A 22,436-nucleotide genomic window follows, 5' to 3' on the forward strand; every position below is an offset into this window, starting at 1 on the left:
GTCCCAGCACTTCCGGCACTCCTCCCCAGTGCGCGGTCTCCCTTCAGGGCAAAATGCCCTGTAGGCTGCGGCTATCTTGGCCCACAAGTTGACGATCCTCTGGTTGTTCGAAACGAGAGGATCGTCGCAGACACTCACCCATGCCTTGGCAACCGCAACGTTCTCCGCGTCCGTCCACTTCCTCCGGACCCGGCTATCCTCCTCTGGCTGCGACGACTCGCCGACCTTCTTGGCCTTGCCCTTCTTCTTACCCCGCCCTACTCCCTGGCTTTGAATGAGAGTTTCCGGAACCTTGTTAATATCAAAACCCAAGTCCGCTAAGGAGAAGGTCTCCGTATACTGTGCATCCGTTGGGGTCGATGTGTGCGAAGAACCGGTGGAAAAATCAAAAGTCGGTCGATAGGCGTTGTCCCCCCGGGCGTCCCCTGCGGCGGTCGAATCATCTGCTGCGCCGGTGGCTGTTTCCCGGGTGCCCACCCCGGCATCATCTGCATAGGGGGCTGCATGCCGGGTGCCCACCCCGGCATCATCTGCTGCCACGGGTACATGTTGTAGTACCCGGTCATCGGAGGCCAACCACCTCCCTCAGGAGCCGGGGAAGTCTGGGACCCTACCCCTGGAGTCGGGGGAGTCTGAGACCCTACCCCGGGAGTCGGGGGAGTCTGAGACCATCCCCCGGGAGTCACTGGAGTACCTTCGTAGTTGTTCTCCATTGCTCATTATTGATCTTGTACAGAAAAAAAGATAGAGAGAGTACTCGTTAAAACAAGTGGTGCGAATGAAAATGACGTTCAAAGCGCGTATATATAGTGTTTTCGAAAAAAAAATTAAAAATTAAAATCTGACGCCGGTCTGACGCCGATCCGGGGCCTACAATGGCGCCGTGAGGATCGGCGTTAGAACCGGCGTCATCACACGAATCGGCATGGCCACGCCGAAGTTGACGCCGATTTCGCCGACGCAGGTCGCAATGGTTCGGCGTCAGAACCGGCGTCGGCGAAAAATCGGCGTCGCGGTTTTGACGCCTCCATTGCTGATGCTCTAAAAAATAGAAATTTTTGGAACTGCACGAGTTTTAATGCACAATTGATAAAATTAAAGAAAGTAATTGGTAAAGTTAGAGAGATGATGAGAAAAATGAGTAAAGCAAGAGAGATAAAGAAATAAAAATAGATAATAAGTTAAGCAATGTTAATTAACTTTGATTTGTTTTTCTAATAGGGTTTTATTTCCTTATAGTAATAGGATTTTCTTTGCCTATTTAAAAGACATGTGAAAAATGTTTTTGATGATCTTATTTGATTAATAAGAGTATCTCCAGTGGTTCTGGACATGCAATAGTCCTCCCATAATCTTGCCACTGCCACATCATCAGCACTAAAATCCTCCTGCCACATCATCTGGACATGCAACTGGACAAGCAACTGGACATGCAATAGCCCAGCCACATCACTCAATTATGAAAAACAAACAATTAACAATCACACAAATTACGGAATTAAATACACGACACATATACGCGAAAATATACTATTTTCATTTAAATTAAAAAGTACATTTAAAAAAATTACATAATTTTAAATAAAAACTAACGCCTTGCAATCCTCCGCGCCCACAACTATTCAATTAAATCCTTTTGGAGTCGAATATGAGCATCCGTTTGACGCATGTCGTCATGTGCTTGGAGGAGGGCTTCTTCATCGTGAGGTACCCCACATCGTACGTTAGCGGCGGCGACGCCATGGCTTGGACCTGCTTCATTATCGTCGTTGGCCCAATTAGTCAGTTGTACACCTTCATCTTCGACAATCATGTTGTGCATGATAATACATTCGTACATTATATCAGCAATGCAGTCGACATTCCACAAACGCGTTGGTCCCTTAACTACAGCCCATCGAGCCTGAAGCACACCAAATGCGCGCTCCACGTCCTTTCGCACCGACTCCTGCCGCGTCGCAAAGTAGGCCTTCTTCGCATCTGATGCGCACCGGATCGTCTTCCCAAAGACGGGCCACCTAGGGTATATCCCATCTGCCAAGTAGTAGCCCATATCATGCTGGTTGCCGTTGGCGACAAAACTGATGGCCGGACCGACGCCCTGGCACTGCTCGTTGAAAAGGGGCGACGAGTTGAGGACGTTTAGGTCGTTGTTAGAGCCGGCTATCCCAAAATACGCATGCCAAATCCACAGTCGGTAATCAGCTACGGCCTCGAGGATCATCGTTAGATTCTTTCCCTTGTAGCCGGTCGTGTAGAACCCCTTCCAGGCAGCGGGACAGTTCTTCCACTCCCATTGTATACAATCTATGCTGCCTTACATTCCCGAGAACCCATGCTGATCCCCGTGCATCCGCAGCAGATCACGACAATCTTCGGGGGTAGGCTTTCGGAGATACTGATCACCGAATACTTCAATCACGCCTTGACAGAAATACTTCATACATTCAATGGCAGTCGTCTCACCGATGTGGAGGTATTCGTCCCACATGTCTGCCGAAGTCCCGTAGGCCAACTGCTTGATTGCCGCAGTGCAGTTTTGAATAGGGGTGGCCGGGTCTGCCAGCCGCATCGTGCCTGAAGCGGAAATACAGATATCGATGCTCCAAAGCGTTAACAATACGCATGAACAAGTCCCGCCTCATCCTAAAACGACGCCTGAAATGGTTGGCATTAAAACGCGGCTCCTCTGCGAAGTAATCTGTGAATAGGCGCTGATGTGCAGCTACATGATCACGATCAACCACTTCTCGACGGTGGACAACTGGTCGTGGGCGAGGTACCGCCGGCTGCATATAACTCTGCAGCCATCGATCAACCTCACGGCTCGTATAGGTATCTAGCTCTTCGTTCATCATACGCTCGTACTCATCAGCATCCCCACCACGGCCACCACCACTACCACCGGCATTACTCATTTCTCGTTGTTGATCTTGTACAGAAATTAAGATAGAGAGAGTACTCGTTAAAACAAGTGGTGCGAATGAAAATGACGTCCAAAGCGCATATGTATAGTATTTCAAAAAAATTTTAAAAAAATAAAAAATCTGACGCCGGTATGACGCCGATCTAGAGCCTATAATGGCGCCGTGCGGATCGGCGTGAGAATCGGCGTCAGCCCAAGAATCGGCGTGGGCACGCCGATTTTGACTCCTATTTCGCCGACGCCGGCTGCAGTGGTTCGGCGTCAGCACCGGCGTCCGTGAAAAATCGGCGTGCCGGTGCCGACGCCGCCATTGGAGATGCTCTAAGGGCACCCACAGTGGGGCGGACGATAGGCCGTCCGATGTCTCGGGCACGCCATCGTCTGCCACTGTGGGTGCGCGGACGATGGACGATGCGTCGTCCTTGCCCGACAGATAGTCCGCGGAGGAAGCGCGGACGATATGACATCGTCCGCGCCATCGTCCGCCCACTGTGGGCGACGCGTACGATGCAACGCGTTTTTGTTTTTTTTTCAAATTTTGTCTATTTATTAAACCTTGTTTCTCTTTCTATTTTTCATACCAATATTTTTTTAAAATAGGAGGAAATTACAAATAAACTCCTATACTATAGAAAGGAGGATATTATAACTGATGTCAAGAGGGCTCGAACTCGACACCTCATACATTAATGTCTAAGCTCCTTGCCGCTAGGACAAAGGCTCTGGACTTTTTCATACGAACATTTTTCGCATCTCTCATTTCTCTCATCTCTCACATTTCTCCATCTCTCACAAACCAAAATGAACCACGACGACGCCCGGAGTTCCTCGGAGGGCGGTAGTCCGACCTAGACTCAAGCCTTAAATGCAGTCGTTCAATGAGGTTCTATCTAGACATGTCTCAATGCGCAACCAACAAGACCATGCTCAACTCATGAACGACATGATTTAAGAAGTGTGGGCCCGTAACTGTCGTCGCTGAGTTTGCGTATTTTTTTAATTCGTATTGTAATGTATTAATTTTATATATGAAATGAAGGTTTTTCTCAATTTTTGTATTTATTTAAATATTCAAATAAAAGAAAATGCTTAGAGCGCCCCTTAGGGCGGCTTATAGGGCGCCCCACTGCAGTGAAATGGTAAGAGGATAAAATGCTGACGTGGCGGTGCATAGGGCAGGCTTTAGTGCGCCCATTAATGATGCCCTTATATTTTTTGAATTTTATTATCTTCTTTCTCAAACTGTCAATTCAATCCATCTAATAAAATAAGGGTGGGATGCTGCTACATTGGAAATGGTCGGGATATTTATAAATGTAAAGTAATTGATGACTTTCAAATGAAATATTCATTTCTTTTGTAGCAGTTCACGTTTTTGAATCCGTTGAACTTGGGTGAATATCCATCCGACCTAAATCCAAGAAATATAGTCACTTGTTGGGCCGCATGGACTCATCCGAGTTCGCACTTGTTGTTCGGGCTTTACTTTAAAGAAGAAGATCACCTATTCAAGTGGTACTATGACTAAAATATTTACCACTTGCAATTACTAGTAATCACATCTAATTATACAACTTCATTATTAGCCGCATGGACTCATCCGAGTTCGCACTTGTTGTTCGGGCAAGATCACCTATTCAAGTGGTACTATGACTAAAATATTTACCACTTACAATTACTAGTAATCACATCTAATTATACAACTTCATTATTTCTTATTTTTAAATTTATAGGATTAGAATTGAAAATTTGTAATGAATAACCTTGCAACCCAATTAACCCAATATTCAAACCTTTTAAAATTAAAATTAAATATTTATAATCTATTAAAAAATCACAACCAAATTAATCTACTGAGCTAACTCGAGGACATTGGTGATTAAAAAATACTCCTACTAGTAATGAAAAAGAAACTTCTAAGAGCATAAGAAACTTCTAAGAGCATCCGCAACGGCGGACTTCGCCGCGGAATTCCCATGGATGTGCCGGAATTCCGTGGCGGACGTCCGCCATTAGGCACGAATGGCACGGATACGAAATTGAGCTGAGGACGTCGCAGGTCCGCGGCCTTCCGCGGAATTCTGCAGGGACCTCCGCCATTGCGTCGACTCCAGCGGAATTCCGCGCGGAATTTATTTAATTATTTATTTATTTATAATGTCTATATATACGGCTCGTTGAATTTCACTTCATTCGCACCACTTGTTTTAACAAGTTTCTCTCTCTCTAAATTTCTTATATATAATAGTAATGGCTGATGGTGGTGGTGGTAGTGGTAGTGGCCATCACGAAGACCCTATGGCTCGGATTTGGGCACATGTGCGGGAGGCCGCGGCGAGAGAAGAACAAGCGGTCTTGGCGCCGGCGGTGCCTCGACCCATCCATCGTCACACTATAGTATCCCGCGACCATCTCGCGGCCCACCGTCGGTCCAGAAGTGCACTGCCGCAATCAGGCAGTTGGCGTACGGAGGTGCGGCGAACATGTTCGACGAGTACCTCCACATCGGCGAGTCGACAGCCCGCGATTGCCTGAAGTATTTTTGTCAGGGCGTGAGGGAGATATTCGGGGATAGGTATCTTCGGAAGCCTACCCCCAAAGATTGTCAGGCTCTGCTGGATATGCACGGGTCTCAGCACGGCTTCCCGGGGATGTTGGGCAGCATAGATTGTATGCACTGGGAATGGAAGAACTGCCCCGCTGCCTGGAAAGGGATGTACACTACCGGTTTCAAAGCCAAGAATCCTACGATGATCCTTGAAGCGGTAGCTGACTACCGGTTGTGGTTGGCACGCCTATTTTGGAGTAGCCGGGGCAAACAACGACATCAACGTCCTCCAGTCGTCGCCCCTTTTCAATGACCAGTGCATGGGCGTCGGTCCGACCGTCAACTTCGTCGCCAACGGCAACCAACACGACATGGGCTATTATTTGGCGGATGGAATATACCCGATGTGGCCCGTCTTTGTGAAGACAATCAGATGCCCAACGGATGAGAAGAAGGTATACTTTGCGCAACGTCAGAAGGCAGCGCGCAAGGATGTGGAGCGGGCATTTGGTGTGCTCCAAGCTCGATGGGCGGCAGTGAAGGGTCCGTCACGGCTGTGGTATGTTGACAACATCGCCGACATCATGTACGCATGTATTATCATGCACAACATGATCGTCGAAGATGAAGGCCCAGCACTGACCGATTGGGCCAATGATGATACTGACGCTGCGGGTCCAAGTCACGGCGTGACCACGAGCAATGTACGCATGGGGATACCCCATGACGACGTCGATCGAGTCCGTGCATTTGCCGACATGCGCCAAAAACAAACCCACGTTCGACTCCAGAACGATATTATTGAAGAAGTGTGGCAACGTAGGGGTCGTCGTTGATATAGTTTGTAATTATTGAAATGTATTTTTTTATTTGGTGAAATGTACTTTTCTTTTTTTAATGGATTTTTTCCCTACACTACTAGAAAATTCACATATTGTGACACGTATAAATGTAACTAGAAAACTATTATCTTGACACTAGGTGTAATGACACTTATTGCACGTGTGAGGAAAAAAAGTGTGATAACAAGCAAAGTGTGAAGATAAATCCTTCTTTATTACACTCCAAAGGTGCCATGAAACACAATGTGTAATGTCACTTGAAAATGCCACAATATAATTTCTTAAACTACACTAACTTTTGGATGAAAATTTACAAAATACCCCCATAAATTTTTATTATTACAATTTACCCTACATTTTATTTTATTTATTTTTTTCACCTACATTTTTGTAGAATTTATATTATTGTAATAGCCGAGACTTAGATTCTCGAGAATCATGAAATAAAATACTAGAATTTTATTAAAGAATGAATGAGTATTTTTATTTCTTGAAAAAGAGTACAAGTACAATTTCCAAAATTTCACACTAATAAATTACAATCTTCGACGATGATAATACATGAAACGAGATCCGACAACTAGTTAATAATACATGTGTTGAAACAAAGAAAAGAGAAAAGAACAAAGGAGAGTTCAAAGTGAACTACTACAACTGAGAGTTCCTAGAGAACTTCCTCGGCCCTCAGCGCGAGCCATCTCGACCCAGATCAGGAGGGGTCCGACGGGCTGGGAGATTAGGGGATGAACCACGTGGAGCCAGCCTATCGGTCCTACTCAGGATGCAGACCAATTAGAAGAAAATGTGCATAAGAGGAAGGGAGTTGGCAGCTCTCACCAAAGAGGGAAAGGGTAGACAACACCTTTTGAAAAATGGAGAAATTGCTTGAGCTAAAGAAGCAAATTCCAGCCAGCCTTTCACTCCATCAATGAGTAGCCCGTACCACCTCCATTCAGACCTGCTATGGTCCAGAAATCAGCCACCCAATACCTGCTCCTGAGCGCACCTGCAACAAGGGACGAAAATTCATAAATGAGATCGGTACTAGATCCCATAATAAGCCAAAAGCAGTTGGGAAAGAAGCCAAAGAAACTCAGAGTACATGCTCTGCAGAGCTGCAAAGTAACGCAGCCAGCTGCACAGCCTGTGGAGTCTTTTTTCCAGCCAACACTCAGTTTTGCAGCTTTCAGTTACAAGAAATGTGTATATATACACATGCTGAACCTCTCGGTTCCACCCCCACACACCACACAAATACTTTCAACAAGACAAAGGTTGGGGAGTGCGAAGGATCGAGCAGGAGTAATGAGCAGCCTCACTCATCAGTTACAAGAGATAAATCCTCAAAATCACACTAGCATCATATAGCATAAGGCACTAGATAGCTAAGAGCCGATGCTAACAGTAGAACATCACAGATAGCAACATCACCAAGCATGCTGCCTCTAATTTCAAATGGAACATTAGGCAAATTCAGACCTTTCCCCAAGACAAGGTAGCTAATCTGCCTTATACCCAAATGTGTGAATGAACGAAACTTAAGCTTCCAGTCACATATACAATCAGAGCATAACATCACAACATCACCAAATTAAACTACTCAGCAAAACAATCGACCAAGACTCACTTAAATCCTCCAAAAATTTACCTCCCTGTGCTTGAATAAATAAGACGAGAGGGAAAGGATAGAGACTTAGCTTCTGCCCGACGAAGGCGACGGCGAGCCAGGACGATGGCGGGCTTGGGCAGTACCGAGTCTAGCCGAAGGGGAATGACACGGGTCGACTTCGACCAGGCGCCGTAAGTTATCCCCGAAGCGGCTGATGCACCGGCAGCAGAGGAAGAGGCGGCGAGGTCACGACCTCCGAAGTGACGCCTCAACCCCATCCGTGACTCCGCCGCGAAAGGAAGAGGAGCGCCGCTGCCTTCTTGTGTTGAAGCGGAGAGGGCAAGAGATCGATGGGCGGTTGGCGTTGATTCGCCGGTGACGACGGCTCAGAATTGGAGAAGCCTCCAATCTAGGGTTTGTGGTGAATTGTGGATGTAAAGGGTGATTTGGGGGAGGGGCCGAAACTGATGGAAGGGAGGAGTTCCATGTTTTTTTTAATTTGGGTCCATTCTTTCAATTGGGAAAAAGGGACTAAAGTGCAAATTGAGAATCATACAAAGAATGGATACGGGATATTATTAGTCAATATATCAATTTTCATTTTCTATTTAAATTTATATCTTAATTTAGGCTTAATATTAAGCATTATAATCATAAGACACGCAATGGAAATGTCATTAAGTAAATCCTCTTTTGACATTTATTTAAAATGCAGCAATAATGGATATTATAAATGTCATAAAATGTTGGTGTGATGATTGGATATATCTATTGACATCTTTTATGAAGTGTCATATTGTAAGTGTGAGAACAACTCATTTTTTTAGTAGTGCTATTCGCGTCGAAATTTTAATTCCGTAAATTCTTTACTTCCGGAAAGTGGTTAATTTATGAATTTGTGATTTTTTTAATGTGGGAATTCCGTCGGGAATTCCGCAGGGGAATTATGTCACTGTGCAGTGGGAAGTCCGTATGACGTGGCAGAGCAGTGAGAAATCCGTATGACGTGGCAGAGCAGTGGGAAGTCCTTATAACGTGCCAGTGGGAATTCCGTGGGGAATTCCGTCGGGACATCCGCACCACTGCGGATACCCTAATTCAATGCCCCGAAGGCAAGACCACGTACATTTGATTTCCTCCAACCAATAAAAACATGCCACATCATATTCAGGTCCCACCAATCACCGGGAAATTAAACGCCCATTTTTAATGCTAATTGACCAAAGCCGGGGTCTTTGAGTATTACAAATTTAACGGGCAGAATTCGGGTAAATACAATACTCGTACAAAATGTATCGCATTTGTTTCATATTAGCACAAAAAGTTTGAAGTTGACATAAATCATATAAAAAGTTTCTTTCGTATTTCAATTTAGTACATTCCGTTATTTGTGTTTAAATAGTATTAACTTTTTTATATATATGACGTATAAACTATGAAACAATGATAAAAAAATTTGTACCAATATGAAACAATAAAAAAACTTTTTATACTGTTGAAACAATGATGAAACATTTTATACTTCATATAGACAAAGAGTTATTGCCGTAATACATATAACAGAATGTACTAAATTAAAACACGAAAGAAACTTTTTGTATGAAAGCTTTTTATATTAATATGAAACAAATGTGATACATTTTATACTAGTGATTTTATACAAGTTATGTATTTACCCGCAGAATTTTGAGCAAAAACCCTGGGGCGCAATTAAAATGAACAGAAAATTCACAGTAACGAAAATTTGATCGATCGATCGGCATATTTGTCTCATCCTTCGTCAATGGCTGCCCCCTTCTTTTCTACGCCTTTCCAACCTTTTGTTTACCAGGTTAATTTTCTCTTTTATACGACTAAAATGTCTGCGGATTTATATGCGTTTATATATAAGTCTGTGTGTTTGTGCTTGGATTTCCGAAATCTGGATTCGATATTTCTCAATGAATTAGGATTTTAGTTGGTGGTTTTTGAATTACTGCGTGAATTGGTGATGATGGCTTGATGCTTTTCTGTGTCTTGGTGAAATGGACAGTGATCTGAAAAAGTTGAGATAGAATCTCCTCATTCTTATTTGGGCTGCTAGGGTTGTTGAAAAGTGTCTGTTTTTGGCTAGTTTAACACTTCTATCAGCACGTAGCTAGTGTATCAATGCTTTTGCATCAAACACTTCTTAAATTCAGTTCCTTAAATTGATTAAGTTAAGGGTGCTGTGCCACCTGCTGCTCACATTCGGTTGTCTCAGAAGTGGGATGCCAGCCATTGTTACTTCAAACATATTACATGGCTTTAGTTAATCGGTTAATCGGGTTATCGGTGTGTAAAATTGCGACTGAGCCCAAGTCACTTTGACTGGGGTTATTAATTGGTTAACCAATGATCTGAAATCTTGGTTCTCAGTTCCTGCTAGCCTTTGGCTTGAAATAACCTTCTCAAGAAACAGATCCTAACAAAAGACCACATTTAAAATACTCCTAGCACCTTCAGCCCTTAAAGAACCGAACTAAAACTGGGTGACCGGAACAATTCAATTACTTAACAACCAAATAACTAAATAACAAGTCCTAAAAGAGTTCCACCTCCTGCACATGCTTGCTTGCTCGAATCTTCTATCTCTTATAGTACTGGCTAGTGGCCAATCTGTATCAGAAATCCACAATGGTTATAAGTCATCCTGGGGCTTGATTCGAAGAAGCTAAACCAAGCAAGTAGGCATTCATTTGCAGTAATGCCTGTAACAAGAAGTCCTCCAAAAATTTTGAAACTATAAGAGTGGAAGATCTTTCGATTTCTCCATCAGAATTCTTGAGTTATTTTCTAAAGCACTGTATAACTAATGCACTGCTCAATTTCAAAGAAAAATTTAATAGCACTTCTGAACTTTTTTCTTCTCCTTTTGAGATATGTCTTCCTTACAACGTAAGTAAACAAAAATATCCATAAGCATGATTTTTCAAGTAACTTTGAATTATGGTGTTATATTTATATATTATAATACTGAAAATGAAAGTGTTGGTGACGTATCAATCTTAGGCTTCTTACTCCTATTATTACGAAACAACAGTTCAATTTTTTTAGTTATCTTACATGCTCATCTGTATTCTGTTTCAGAGCCCACAAGATGCTGTAACACCTTTTCAGATACTGGGTGGGGAAGCTCAAATAGTTCAGGTATATCTCAAGCATTAAAATACTTCTTCTTTTAAGAGGCGAATATCGGATTTTAATAAAATTCATATTTTTGCTGACTTTATCTATGCAGGTAATGTTGAAGCCACAAGAAAAGGTCATTGCAAAACCTGGTACGCTATCAATTAACTGCTGCAGAATTATCAATTTTATATACTCCCTCCGTCCCATAAAAATATGGGCAATGGGTATGACACGAGAATTAAGACAAATTGTTAAAGTAAGATAGAGGAGGAGAATGGTATGATAAAGTAAGAGAGCGGAGTAGAACAGTAGAAAGTAGTGTTAGTGGATAGTGGGACATACATTATTAAATTGATATAACTTTCCAAAAATGGAATGCACATATTTTTGTGGGACGGACGAAAATGGAAAGTGCACATATTTTTATGGGACGGAGGGAGTATGTTTTAACCAATGGTTTTGGGTTGCATTAGATCTATGGACATTCTAAGAACTTACATTTCCAATTTCTGATTTTGATTCTTTGAAATTCTTTGAACTTTATGTGATGATGTAGAGTTAAGATGGATGAAATAACAAGCTGATCTTAAGAATAAGAAATTAACTCCTCAAACATGGCCACATAATTGATTACTCAGCTCACGCAAAAGCTGTGCTTATCTTTCAGTAATCTGGATGCCTAATTCTGTAAAGAAAAACTATAAATACCCTAATAAGCAGGGGCGGGACGCAGAAAAAATATGAATAGGGGCTTTGATTTCTAAATTTTGTTCCGAAGTTATATTTTTGGGTGTTTTAGATCATTTGTGGGCTTTTATGCAATAATTTACATAAAATTTGGATGAATTTCAAAAATTAATAAAAGAAAAATGTTTAAAAAATATTTTTATTAAGGGTGTTAGCCCCACCCTACTTCCACATGGGTCCGCCCATGCTACTAAGGCCCATGCATGCATAAAGCTTTCAAGGCCTGTAAATCCATAACTTATAAATTACTAGTAATAATTGAACAGCAAACTGGCTAGTAATTAAAATTAAATTGCAGCTGACTTCTTTCTGCTTATATAAACCCACCAACCCTCTTACAACTCTTCTGCTATATCAGATGAGAATTGGTAATAGGGGAGTATATAATAATTCATATTCCTTGGAAAATTAAAGACTTTTCATGATATATTGACCTGCTTACATAGAAATTAGCATATTATGTGAAATTAACTCAAAAGATAAGCTTAGCAGTATCTTTTCATCGTAACTGTTGATTATAAAGTCAATCACTGACATTAACAGATTTACTGATGTCCAGTGAATTCAATAAAATCTGTTTTGGTGGTACACTGGTACTGAGCACTGACTAATGGTAGCAAATTGGCACGTCAGATAGGTTCAGATATGTCATTACATTTAGTGACTATAGATTATGTTTCTTAGTTTATCTTGACACTTGATGGCGTCAATATGGGAAGGCTTGCCATATATTCTCAAGATCAATTGCACCAAAGATGATGATTTTTTTTTCTCCTCGACCTAATGCATTTTCTCTTAGCACAAACTTTAAGGGTGTTTACTACACTTATCCCCGCATTTTACAATCTAATACTATGATAGTTACACTCATTAAGGGGATTTTCTAATGGTACCATTGAATTTACTTTTACTTACTCAATTACCAACAAGGCAACAAACATATGGAAATATAAGTAGATTCTGGTAGTGATCATTTCAATACATTAATTACTGCTACAAAACATACTATATCTGCTTCTTCTTTTTAATCTTATTATTGGAAGGGCAAAATAGTTGCATGGGTACAAGCATTTATCTACAGATATCTTGCAGGTTCCATGTGTTACATGTCTGGGTCAATACAAATGGAAAATGTCTATATGCCTGAAAATGAAGCAGGTGTGTGGCAATGGGTTCTTGGAAAAAGTGTGTCTAGCATAGTACTCCAGAATACTGGTTCAACTGATGGATTCATAGGAATTGCTGCACCTACTCTTGCAAGAATTCTCCCGGTCTGTTGTTTCTGCAGGGCATTGCTTTACTGGAACATCAGGCCTTACCTTCTTTCTCATTTACAATCCTATACAGATTGATTTAGCTCTGTTTGGTGGCGAAATGTTGTGTCAGGTATTGATCAATGCTTAACAGTTTGCTTAAGGAATAGCTTGATATTTCTCTTGCTCCTTGTCCTTGATATATGGTTAGCGAACTTTTAAGCATCAGAATCTGACATGCCTCATTTATATTGTAGCCAGATGCCTTCCTTTGCTCAATAAATGATGTAAAAGTAAATAACACAGTTGATCAGAGGGCACGCAATGTTATTACTAGTGCTGAGGTCAGATTTGGGTTATTTTTCACCCGTTTGCATTCACTAGTCATTATTACTTGCCAAACATTATTTATATAGTAATCGTGCTTGCAGGGATTTTTGAGGCAGAGAATATCTGGTCAAGGACTAGCATTTATAGTTGGTGGTGGCTCTGGTACGCTCTCTGAGTTCCATTTGCTAAGAGTTCTTCTTTTTATCTGATTCCTAAGTTTTGTCAGCCTAACAAATACACTTGTTGTTAGATGATCTAAAATCTAAATCTTGATCATTGCAAATTTCTCGTAACACCTGTAAAATTTGGTCGTTTATACACACTCTAGTTTACATAGTTGCAGTGCAAATTTGGTGCAATAGTTCCGGTCTTCTCCATTGAAACCCACTCTACTACTGCACAGATGATCCTTATAACAATATAATGTAAACATTCTGTGCAATTACACTGACAGATAAATTTATAATAATTTTGCTGCAATACTGCAAGTCCCTCAGAGACAATAAGTGTCATACTGTCCCCTCTATATGTATCCATAGAATTGATGCATCATTTATCCATATCACTGAATCAAGGATGGGATATTTAATACTGTGTAAATACCGGTAGTTTAGGATCCTCGATGGTGCCAGAAACCGCTGTTGATTTACTCCCTGTTAGACATCTTTAGGAGTCAATGAAACGTGTTTTGGATAACTGATCCTGAGGGACTGATAGTAGAAAATGTACTCGCAGTTCCTCAATGTACATGCGTAGTGTATGATCTTTTAAATTGAAATCAGATGTAGTCGGCAGGATAAATTAGTTTATTACTTTATTTTGATGCGAGTGCCCGCTAACCGAGCACACTCCAATTTTATGTATTAATTACCATTACTATGATTTAATTGAGGTAAATAAAATTTAATTAGGCAATTCATACTTAATAAAAGTCATTAAAATTTGTTCGTTTTCCAATGCAGTAATTAGATCTTATTAATAGATTGTATTTTTCCAATAGTTCCAGTGAACTAAATGAGTCATACATACATTGACTATAATGTACTCCCTCCGTCCCGCTTTAGCAGTCCCGGTTGATCAATTTCGGGTGTCCCACTTTAGGAGTCCCGGTTGAACTCGGTGCATAAAAATTGATGTCCACTACATCAATTTATTTATTACATCATTTAAAAGTGGGACCCAACCTCCAATACATCATTTATTTATTACACACTTAAAAGCAAAAAAGTAAAAAAGTTGTTTAAAAGTGGGACCCAACCTCCACTACATTATTTATTTATTACACACTTAAATACCCCTTAAAACATGTGTCCGACTCAACCGGGACTGCTAAAGCGGGACGGAGGGAGTACTACTTAACAGCACATAGAAGGGCCCCCTTCCTCCAAGAGCATCAGCACTGGAGCGGAATTCCCAGCGGAATTCCCAAAAACACCTCCTGCCACGTCATACGGACTTCCCACTGTCCTGCCACGTCATACGGAATTCCCACTTTACAGTAGCGGAATTCCCGACGGAATTCCACATTAAAAAAATTCACAAATTCACAAATTAGACAATTTCCGAAATTAAACAATTTACGGAATTAAAACTTCGACGCGAATACGGAGAAAATGCAACCACTTTATTTTAAAAAAACCATACTTCATTAAAAAAAATACATAATTACTAAAAAAAACATTTAATGAAAAAAAGCGGAATTCCGCGGGCGTCAACGCAGTGGCGGACGTCCGCACGGAATTCCCCCCGGAATTATGTGGAACGCCGCGGAACTGGGAATTCTTTCGCGGAATTCCGTATCCGTGCCTGGGACGCGCAATGGCGGACGTCCGCCACTGAATTTCCGCACGCCGGTGGGAATTCCGCGTGGACGTCCGCCATTGCTGATGCTTTAAGGCTCTAAGGTAGACCCTTATACAATGAACTAGCGAAGAATTGAAAAGATTCTTCGGATGTTTAATGTTTTTCCACGTACATTAACTACAAATGTATTTAAACGTGCACATGTTTAAACAATGAACTAGTCACATGCGTACATTAACTATAAATGTACTTAAACGTACACACATTTCTACAAAATGAACTAAATGTCATTTACGTACATTAACAATAAATGTACTTAAACAAATGCACATTTATGACAGCATCGTTCCAAAATGAATTATTACTTGATTTGATTGTTGTAAAGTGAATATGAATGCCTAGATACTCAGGTAGAATTTCCCATCCAATGAAGTTGATATTTTGTTTTGACCTCTCTGGTGTTTTTAGTTGTTCAGAAAAATCTCGAGGTGGGTGAAGTTCTAGCAGTTGATGTCTCTAGCATTGTTGCAGTGTCAGCATCAGTAAATCTACAAATCAAATATAATGGTCCTATGAGAAGGGTGCTCTTTGGGGTGAGTATCTGTGTGTTCTTATGTTGCCTTGATATGTTTTTTCCTGTCATTATTTCGAAGGTAGTGTAAAGCCTGGACAAGGTCTTTATAGTTGAGAAGTTATATTTGAAAGGTTCCGGAAAAATATACTTGAATGTGTTTTATGTAAGGAGAAGTGGCTTACAGACGTGATGAGTGTGATTTTTTTATCAGCAATGCTGAACACAGCTGATTGTTTATTTTTGTACTATTCCTAATCTGACAACTTAAGTTGACATTTCAATGTTGATATAGGGCCAGTTTACATTTTTTTTCTTTTAGATGAACTTCTAACTTTCATGTTGGTCATCTATCTCTAATCAGATGTTGTACCTGAAATTGTCATTAACATGTTATCTGTTGAATTCTGTTTGTACTTGGGAAGTTTATCTTTGCTAGCTTTCTCTCATGCTCTTTGTTCAGTTTTCTCTGCATCACAGACTTTGCTAGTGTTTTTGCTTTCTCTGAAACAATAATTGTCGATTCTTGTCAGAGATGCTTTTCATATGCAGTGCTTTAGTATATAACATCTCTGTTTGACTTACTAGTATCTGTTATTTTTCTAAACCAACAATGCAAGAACTGCTACTAGTTTATCTTAAGAAAGCGAATTGAAAGAAGTTGAACGACTGATTAGTGTTGGCCATGATTTGGTCTATATACTTAGTAGGAATCACTTAGGCCATAGTTCTTGGTGAATTTGACTTACTATTTCGGTAACATTGCCTGCTTTTATTGCAGGGTGACAATATGGTTACTGCTATTATAACTGGGCCTGGTATTGTCTTCATCCAGAGCATGCCCTTTCATCGGCTTTCTCAGCGCATTGCTAGGTAATCTCTCTCAAGGCCATCAATCTTTGAATCATATGAATATTGCAGCTCTATTTTGTTTAAGAAAAAAAAAGCGCGGTACATTCATTTGATTTTGTTTATTTGTAATCTACAGGGCTGTTACATCTCCAAATATGAGGGACAATCCCAAATTTTTCTTCCAGATAGTAATCTTTTTCTTTCTAGCGTATGTTGTTGTTGTGTCATCACTAATCTTGACAGACATATGAAGAAACCTATTTTCATATTCATTTCTCAGATTTAGATGATATTGAAGTTGTTTCCAATTTCAAGATGAATGAAATAGATGGAATTGTAACATGATGGAAAAGTAAAGAACATTAGCACCTTGTAACTTAGTGCCTCCCTCTTTGAATCCAATTCCCAAATTTGGACTTGCTATGCTGCCTAAAATATAAACTACCAAAGTTGTTCGATTGTTGGATTAATTCTTTGCTAGCCTGTTCTTGACTCTACCATAAAATATTTGTTTGGAACACATTTAAAATCATGATCACTTTACAAAAATAATATTCCAATAGAATTACTTGTTCTTGTGAGTTCCGGTTGTTCCTTAATATTTAGTAATATCTGTCCTTTAAAAATATGTACATTTTTAAAATGACTTAAGTTTTAATACGCAATTAGTAAAGTAAGAGATGAATTGAAAAAAAAGTGATCGAATGATTATTAGTGGAGAATGAGTTCCATCATATTAAAGAGAAAAGTTTTTCAAAATAGAAAGTTTTTAATTTAAGGACGAACATAAATGGATATTGTTTCTATTTTTAAAGGACAGAGGTAGTAGTAGTTAGTACACTAATATCCTAATAGTATATAATATGTATGCAAAATCTTACTCCTCTGTCCCATAGTAAGGAGTGATGCAATTACTATGCAAGTCTACAGTATTCTAGTTTTTTCAAATTGGAAATTTATCTCAAACCTGATTTCACTTTATTCATTGCAAGAAGACCCTTATTGAGAGAATTAGACAGCAAAAATATGATTCCAACTTTTCACTTTAATAAGTGAGAACAAGATAAGGGGACTGTGCGTTCTTGACATGAAGATAATCATGCTTGGTCCCACAACATGGTTACAATGATCAGATTATCACACAGTGTGAGTATGTATGGAAGCACTTGTATAATACAAAACAACAGAATTTACTCAAAAGAAGAAGAAACAGAAACAACTAGAATGGCGGAATCTCTTGTAAATGTGTTTCTGGAAACCCTGGGTGATTTGCTGGTTGATGAAACTAAGATGTTGAGAAAGTTCAACGAGATTTGGAAAGCATACACGCTTTGCTGATGAAAGCAGACAGAGAAAGACGCGATTCTCCAACTCTCATGGCTAGCATACGCCAACTCAAAAATCAAGCTGAGAATATGCTTGAAACGTACGCGGTTGAAGTTCAACCCAAAAGGGAAGAAGGGCGGAGGAGCCTCAAGAACAAATTTCAAAGGTACATTTGCATCACGTGTGGGTGTTATAGCATCCACGAGGTTGGAAAGGAGGCTTGCGACATAATACCTGCCCTCGACAAACTAACTGAAGAGTTAAAGTCCGAGTTGGGTCAAGAAAGCTCATGGCATTCAAAGATGTTGAGACACACGTATGCTCATGAGGTTGAGCCTCATTTTGTGGGCATGGAGGAGAGGAAGATATCGGGATTTTGGTATCAAAGATGAAGGACGAGAAAAGTGAAGATATGTGGGATGGGTAGTCTCACATATCTTCACTATCCAATCTTACGATCGAGCATGGGTTTGCATCACCCAACAGTTTCAACCTAAGGCCGTTTTCGGCGATATTTTGAAACAACTTGATAGCAACGTAAAGATTGATGACTTTGAAGTTCGCAATTTGGTGACAAGAATTTATAATTTTTTGGCGAAGAGGAAATGTCTTATAGTGATAGATGATATATGGGAAGATGATCACTGGGAAAGCATAAGACAAGCTTTCCCAGTGTGAATTGTAATGTGATGAGAATATTCTAATCAACAGTCCGAACCTCATATGGTGAAATTTTTGATAGAAGATGAAGGTCGGACTTTACTTCAGAAAGTAGCATTTTTTTTCAGGTCAGTATTTTTCTGTTAAGTCTCTTGTTTTATATCGATATTTTAATTTCGTTAAATTTAGAGTGTAGGTCAAATGATCTCTAAAATCACAAACTTTAATTAAAATTTGTTATATTTCCTTTTAACTTCTTTCCAAATGTTTCAGTGTAATTTGGATTTAGGAGCAAGAATTTTAAATTTTTTGGATTCAAATTTTTTATTAAGTTTGAATTTGCGAATTAATTATTTCCACTCATATCAACCAAATTTCTCATACTCGTGTTAAGCCAAACCAACACGGACTATTAAAACATATTCCAAAGTAGAGTAGGAAGAAGCTCCAATTGTATGCAAAACTAATCCCATTTTGGGTTTTTGAATTAGATATACCTGTTTTTGTATTAATGCTATAACAAATGCAAATCACTCTTTTTCATATTGTGATTTATTGTATTCAAGTTCAAATATTCTATATTTGTCGAAGAAGGAAGGGGGGAGAGAAATAAACATAGAAGAAAAGGCATGGAGAAGAAATACTTGCAATAGAATAACAATGATGAAGGCGCAAGATGATATTGTGTTTTTATGCTAATTAATCATATTAATATTAGGTTGCTTTAATGGTTGACCTAATTTAAATAATAGACTTTTTTTTAAATTAAATAAATTAGTTGGCCTAATTTAATAAAATAAGTTAATTGAGATTTTTAAATAAATAAATTTGACTAGTAAAATGAATTACTCTCTTCGTTTCCTAAAAATAGAAACTTTGGAGACGGCAGGGACCATTTTTGAAGAGTAAATTGAGAGAGATAGAGAAAAGTAGTGGAATTAGTCTTGGTGGATTGTGTGGTCCATTTCCGAAAATGAAAAATTTCTATTTTTTAGGAAACATACCAAAAAGAAAGAAAATTTTATTTTTAGGAAACGGAGGGAGTATTTAATATACTATGAAATTTAACATAATAATACACTTGAGATGCGCTACAACCAGAACTAGAGATGATAACAAATGAATATGTTCGATTTCATGAGTACTTAACTTGATATGATGCAAAAAGAAATAAAAATGTTCATCTTAAACTTCGAAATACACTAGTTGACCATGTGTAGGAACAATATACACACATTTCGGGTTTTAGATTTTAGCTATTTTAAAAGACTTGTATTTTTAGTATATTTCAATTTTCAAATCCAACTTCTATTCAATAAATGATACTTCCTATGTCTCATAAAAATTGTTTTTTTTTTCTTTTGGTACGTCCCACAATAATAGTCTATTTTCATTTTCGGCAAGTTTTTCCTTTTACGAGTTAGACTCATTCTTCACTAACAATACTCCAATCACTTTTTATGAGACATAAATAGTATATAAATATATTAATAAGTAAATCATTTATGTTATTGATAAATTGTGGATTAATGTGTAATATAGATAAAGTTATATAGGTATGATTAGAAAAGTAATAAAAGTAAGCGGGTAGAAAATATTAGTTTAATTTAAATGATTGGAAATATTCTAAATGAACGAAAGGAGAGAGAGTAGCTTGTAAGGCTTCCTCTTACTACAAATGAATGTATAACACTCTCTCCATCTCATTGAAGATGATCCACTTTCCTTTTTGGATTGTTTCAACCAAGATGGCTCATTATTAAAATTAGAAACACCTTTGATCTCTACTTTATTCCCTCTCTCTTACTTTACTTTTTCCACTTGTCAAAATTTGGAGGTAATGAATTTGGAAGCACAAATTATATATATTGGCTATTTAGTATGAACTTTGGGTTCGACACAGGTTTTAACACATTATTGGTAAAGTAAGAGAGAGATAGATAAAGAAAGTTTTTTTAGTATTGTAGTGCAGAATGAGTCCCACCTCATTAGAGAGAAGAGAATTTCCAAAATTGGAATGTTCATACTCTTTGGGGACGGACGAAAAAGAAAATAATGCATACTCTTAAGGAACGAAGGGAGTAATAAATAGTCAAAGTAGAAAAATGATAAAGTAAGAGAGATAATAATGTTGAGAAGAGTCTTGTTGGGGATAGGTGTGGTGCACACCCGAATTCCGCATTAGTATGTTGTCCGCTTTGGGCAAAGCCCTCACGGTTTTGCTCTTGGGGTACTCCACAAAAGGCCTCATACTAATGGAGTTGGGGTAACCCTTATATATGCTTGCAACTTTTGTTCATTCTTTAATGTGAGAATTGTTTGCCCTCACAAGTCTTCTTAACAATATTCTCTCTCTTACTTTACCATTTTTACACTTTAACTATGTATTATCATATTTATAAAACGAGTGCGTAAAAGTGACCGAGACTCCTAAAGTGGGACGGAGGAAGTATATATTAGAATTAAAAAGCTAAAATCAAGGGACACTTAATAACTTTTTGGAGCAATCTAGAATTAATTATATAGAAATTAGATCAATGTAAAATAGGAAATGATACAGTATATGATATGGCAGAGGCACAGTGGGGCTAGGGGGATGGATCATCTGCTTGTTGTCAACCATAACAGAGGGTGCTTAGCATCAAACGACAACGTTCCATCAACTTTTATGCATTAGTCAAAAAATTTGTCACTATGTACATGACATTCTCCCAGTTATGTAGAAAACATTTGTATCAAGTTTGTACTTTTCTTCTCTTTATTTTTTTTTATTTTTCTTCCACCACCTATTTCCTTTAGAATTGTTATTATTTTAATTTAGAAACTAGATTATGCTTTCATTGTGATATATTAGATGCTATATGTTCGGAAAAGTTAAATTAGAAACACAAACATTTTATATACCTTAATTTATTTTTAAAATGAAATGGAGTAGTATTATGTTTTACAAAGCTCGATCTATATGTTTGTGAAGGGAAAATTAAATGTAATATCCCTAAAAATTTATCAATTTCTTTTTATTTTTTTATTTTAAAAATGAAAAAAAGTAAAGAACGAAAGCAAGAGAAACGCTAAAGTAATAGAGACTAGATAGAGTATTGTTTTTGTCGTGAAAGTAAATGTCTCACTTATAGTAAGACAGCCTAAAAAGGAATACGTCTCACTTATAATGGAAAGGAGGGAGTATAAAACTGATACACAGTATATAAAAGTAGGACACACATAACTTTTTTATTCCACTTTTTATTATATTTCTTAAAATTCGTGCTGGGTCAAATTGTGACAAATTATAAGGGACGGAAGGAGTAATATTTTTAACAAATACTCCTTCCTTAAAGATCATGGGTCCCGCTTTTGACATTCCAGTCCATTCGCAATTAAGAGTCTTGGTTCGCTTTTATTTTAAATAATAAGTTGATACAACATTTCATTAACTCATTTCACTCAGACTTTAATATAATATTAGTATATTTAAATGAGACTTAAACTCCATCCTTTTCCACGTACTTTCATTTATATTTTTAAAACCGTAACCAACTCAATATAAAAGTAACATACGATGGAAGTATTTAAAGTGAACTATAGGGAATTCTTTGTATGGGAAATCATAATTTCTTAAAAAAAATTATATCCCTTTCAAATTCTTAATACAATTTAAATGTTAAAATGATGACATGAAAAATGAAAATGCTTGATGGTAAATACTATAAATAGTAACTATAAATAGTTATTTTAACATTTAAGTGAATTATAATTAAAAAAAATGGTTTACATTGCAGAAATAAAAATTAAATACGAAGGAGTATAATTATAAAAAAT

At 38.6% G+C, this 22,436-nt stretch overlaps 1 protein-coding gene across 2 annotated transcripts; it reads left to right on the forward strand.

Moving 5' to 3' along the window:
- The first annotated feature begins 9,607 nt into the window (after positions 1-9,607).
- On the forward strand, positions 9,608-17,052 carry LOC121799352. Of its 2 annotated transcripts, none has more exons than XM_042198695.1 (10): positions 9,608-9,756; positions 11,034-11,093; positions 11,185-11,224; positions 12,915-13,093; positions 13,170-13,208; positions 13,333-13,419; positions 13,507-13,567; positions 15,677-15,801; positions 16,561-16,652; positions 16,768-17,052. In XM_042198695.1, the coding sequence occupies exons 1-10, from the start codon at positions 9,709-9,711 to the stop codon at positions 16,880-16,882; spliced, it is 846 nt and encodes a 281-aa protein (XP_042054629.1). In that variant the 5' UTR covers positions 9,608-9,708; the 3' UTR covers positions 16,883-17,052. The 2 variants fall into 2 exon arrangements, with proteins under 2 accessions (XP_042054629.1, XP_042054628.1); XM_042198694.1 differs by having other exon boundaries at positions 12,915-12,980; positions 13,111-13,208.
- Positions 17,053-22,436: the final 5,384 nt, after the last annotated feature.

This window comes from Salvia splendens, chromosome 4 (genome assembly GCF_004379255.2).
Source record: "Salvia splendens isolate huo1 chromosome 4, SspV2, whole genome shotgun sequence".
Classification (NCBI taxonomy): domain Eukaryota; kingdom Viridiplantae; phylum Streptophyta; class Magnoliopsida; order Lamiales; family Lamiaceae; genus Salvia; species Salvia splendens.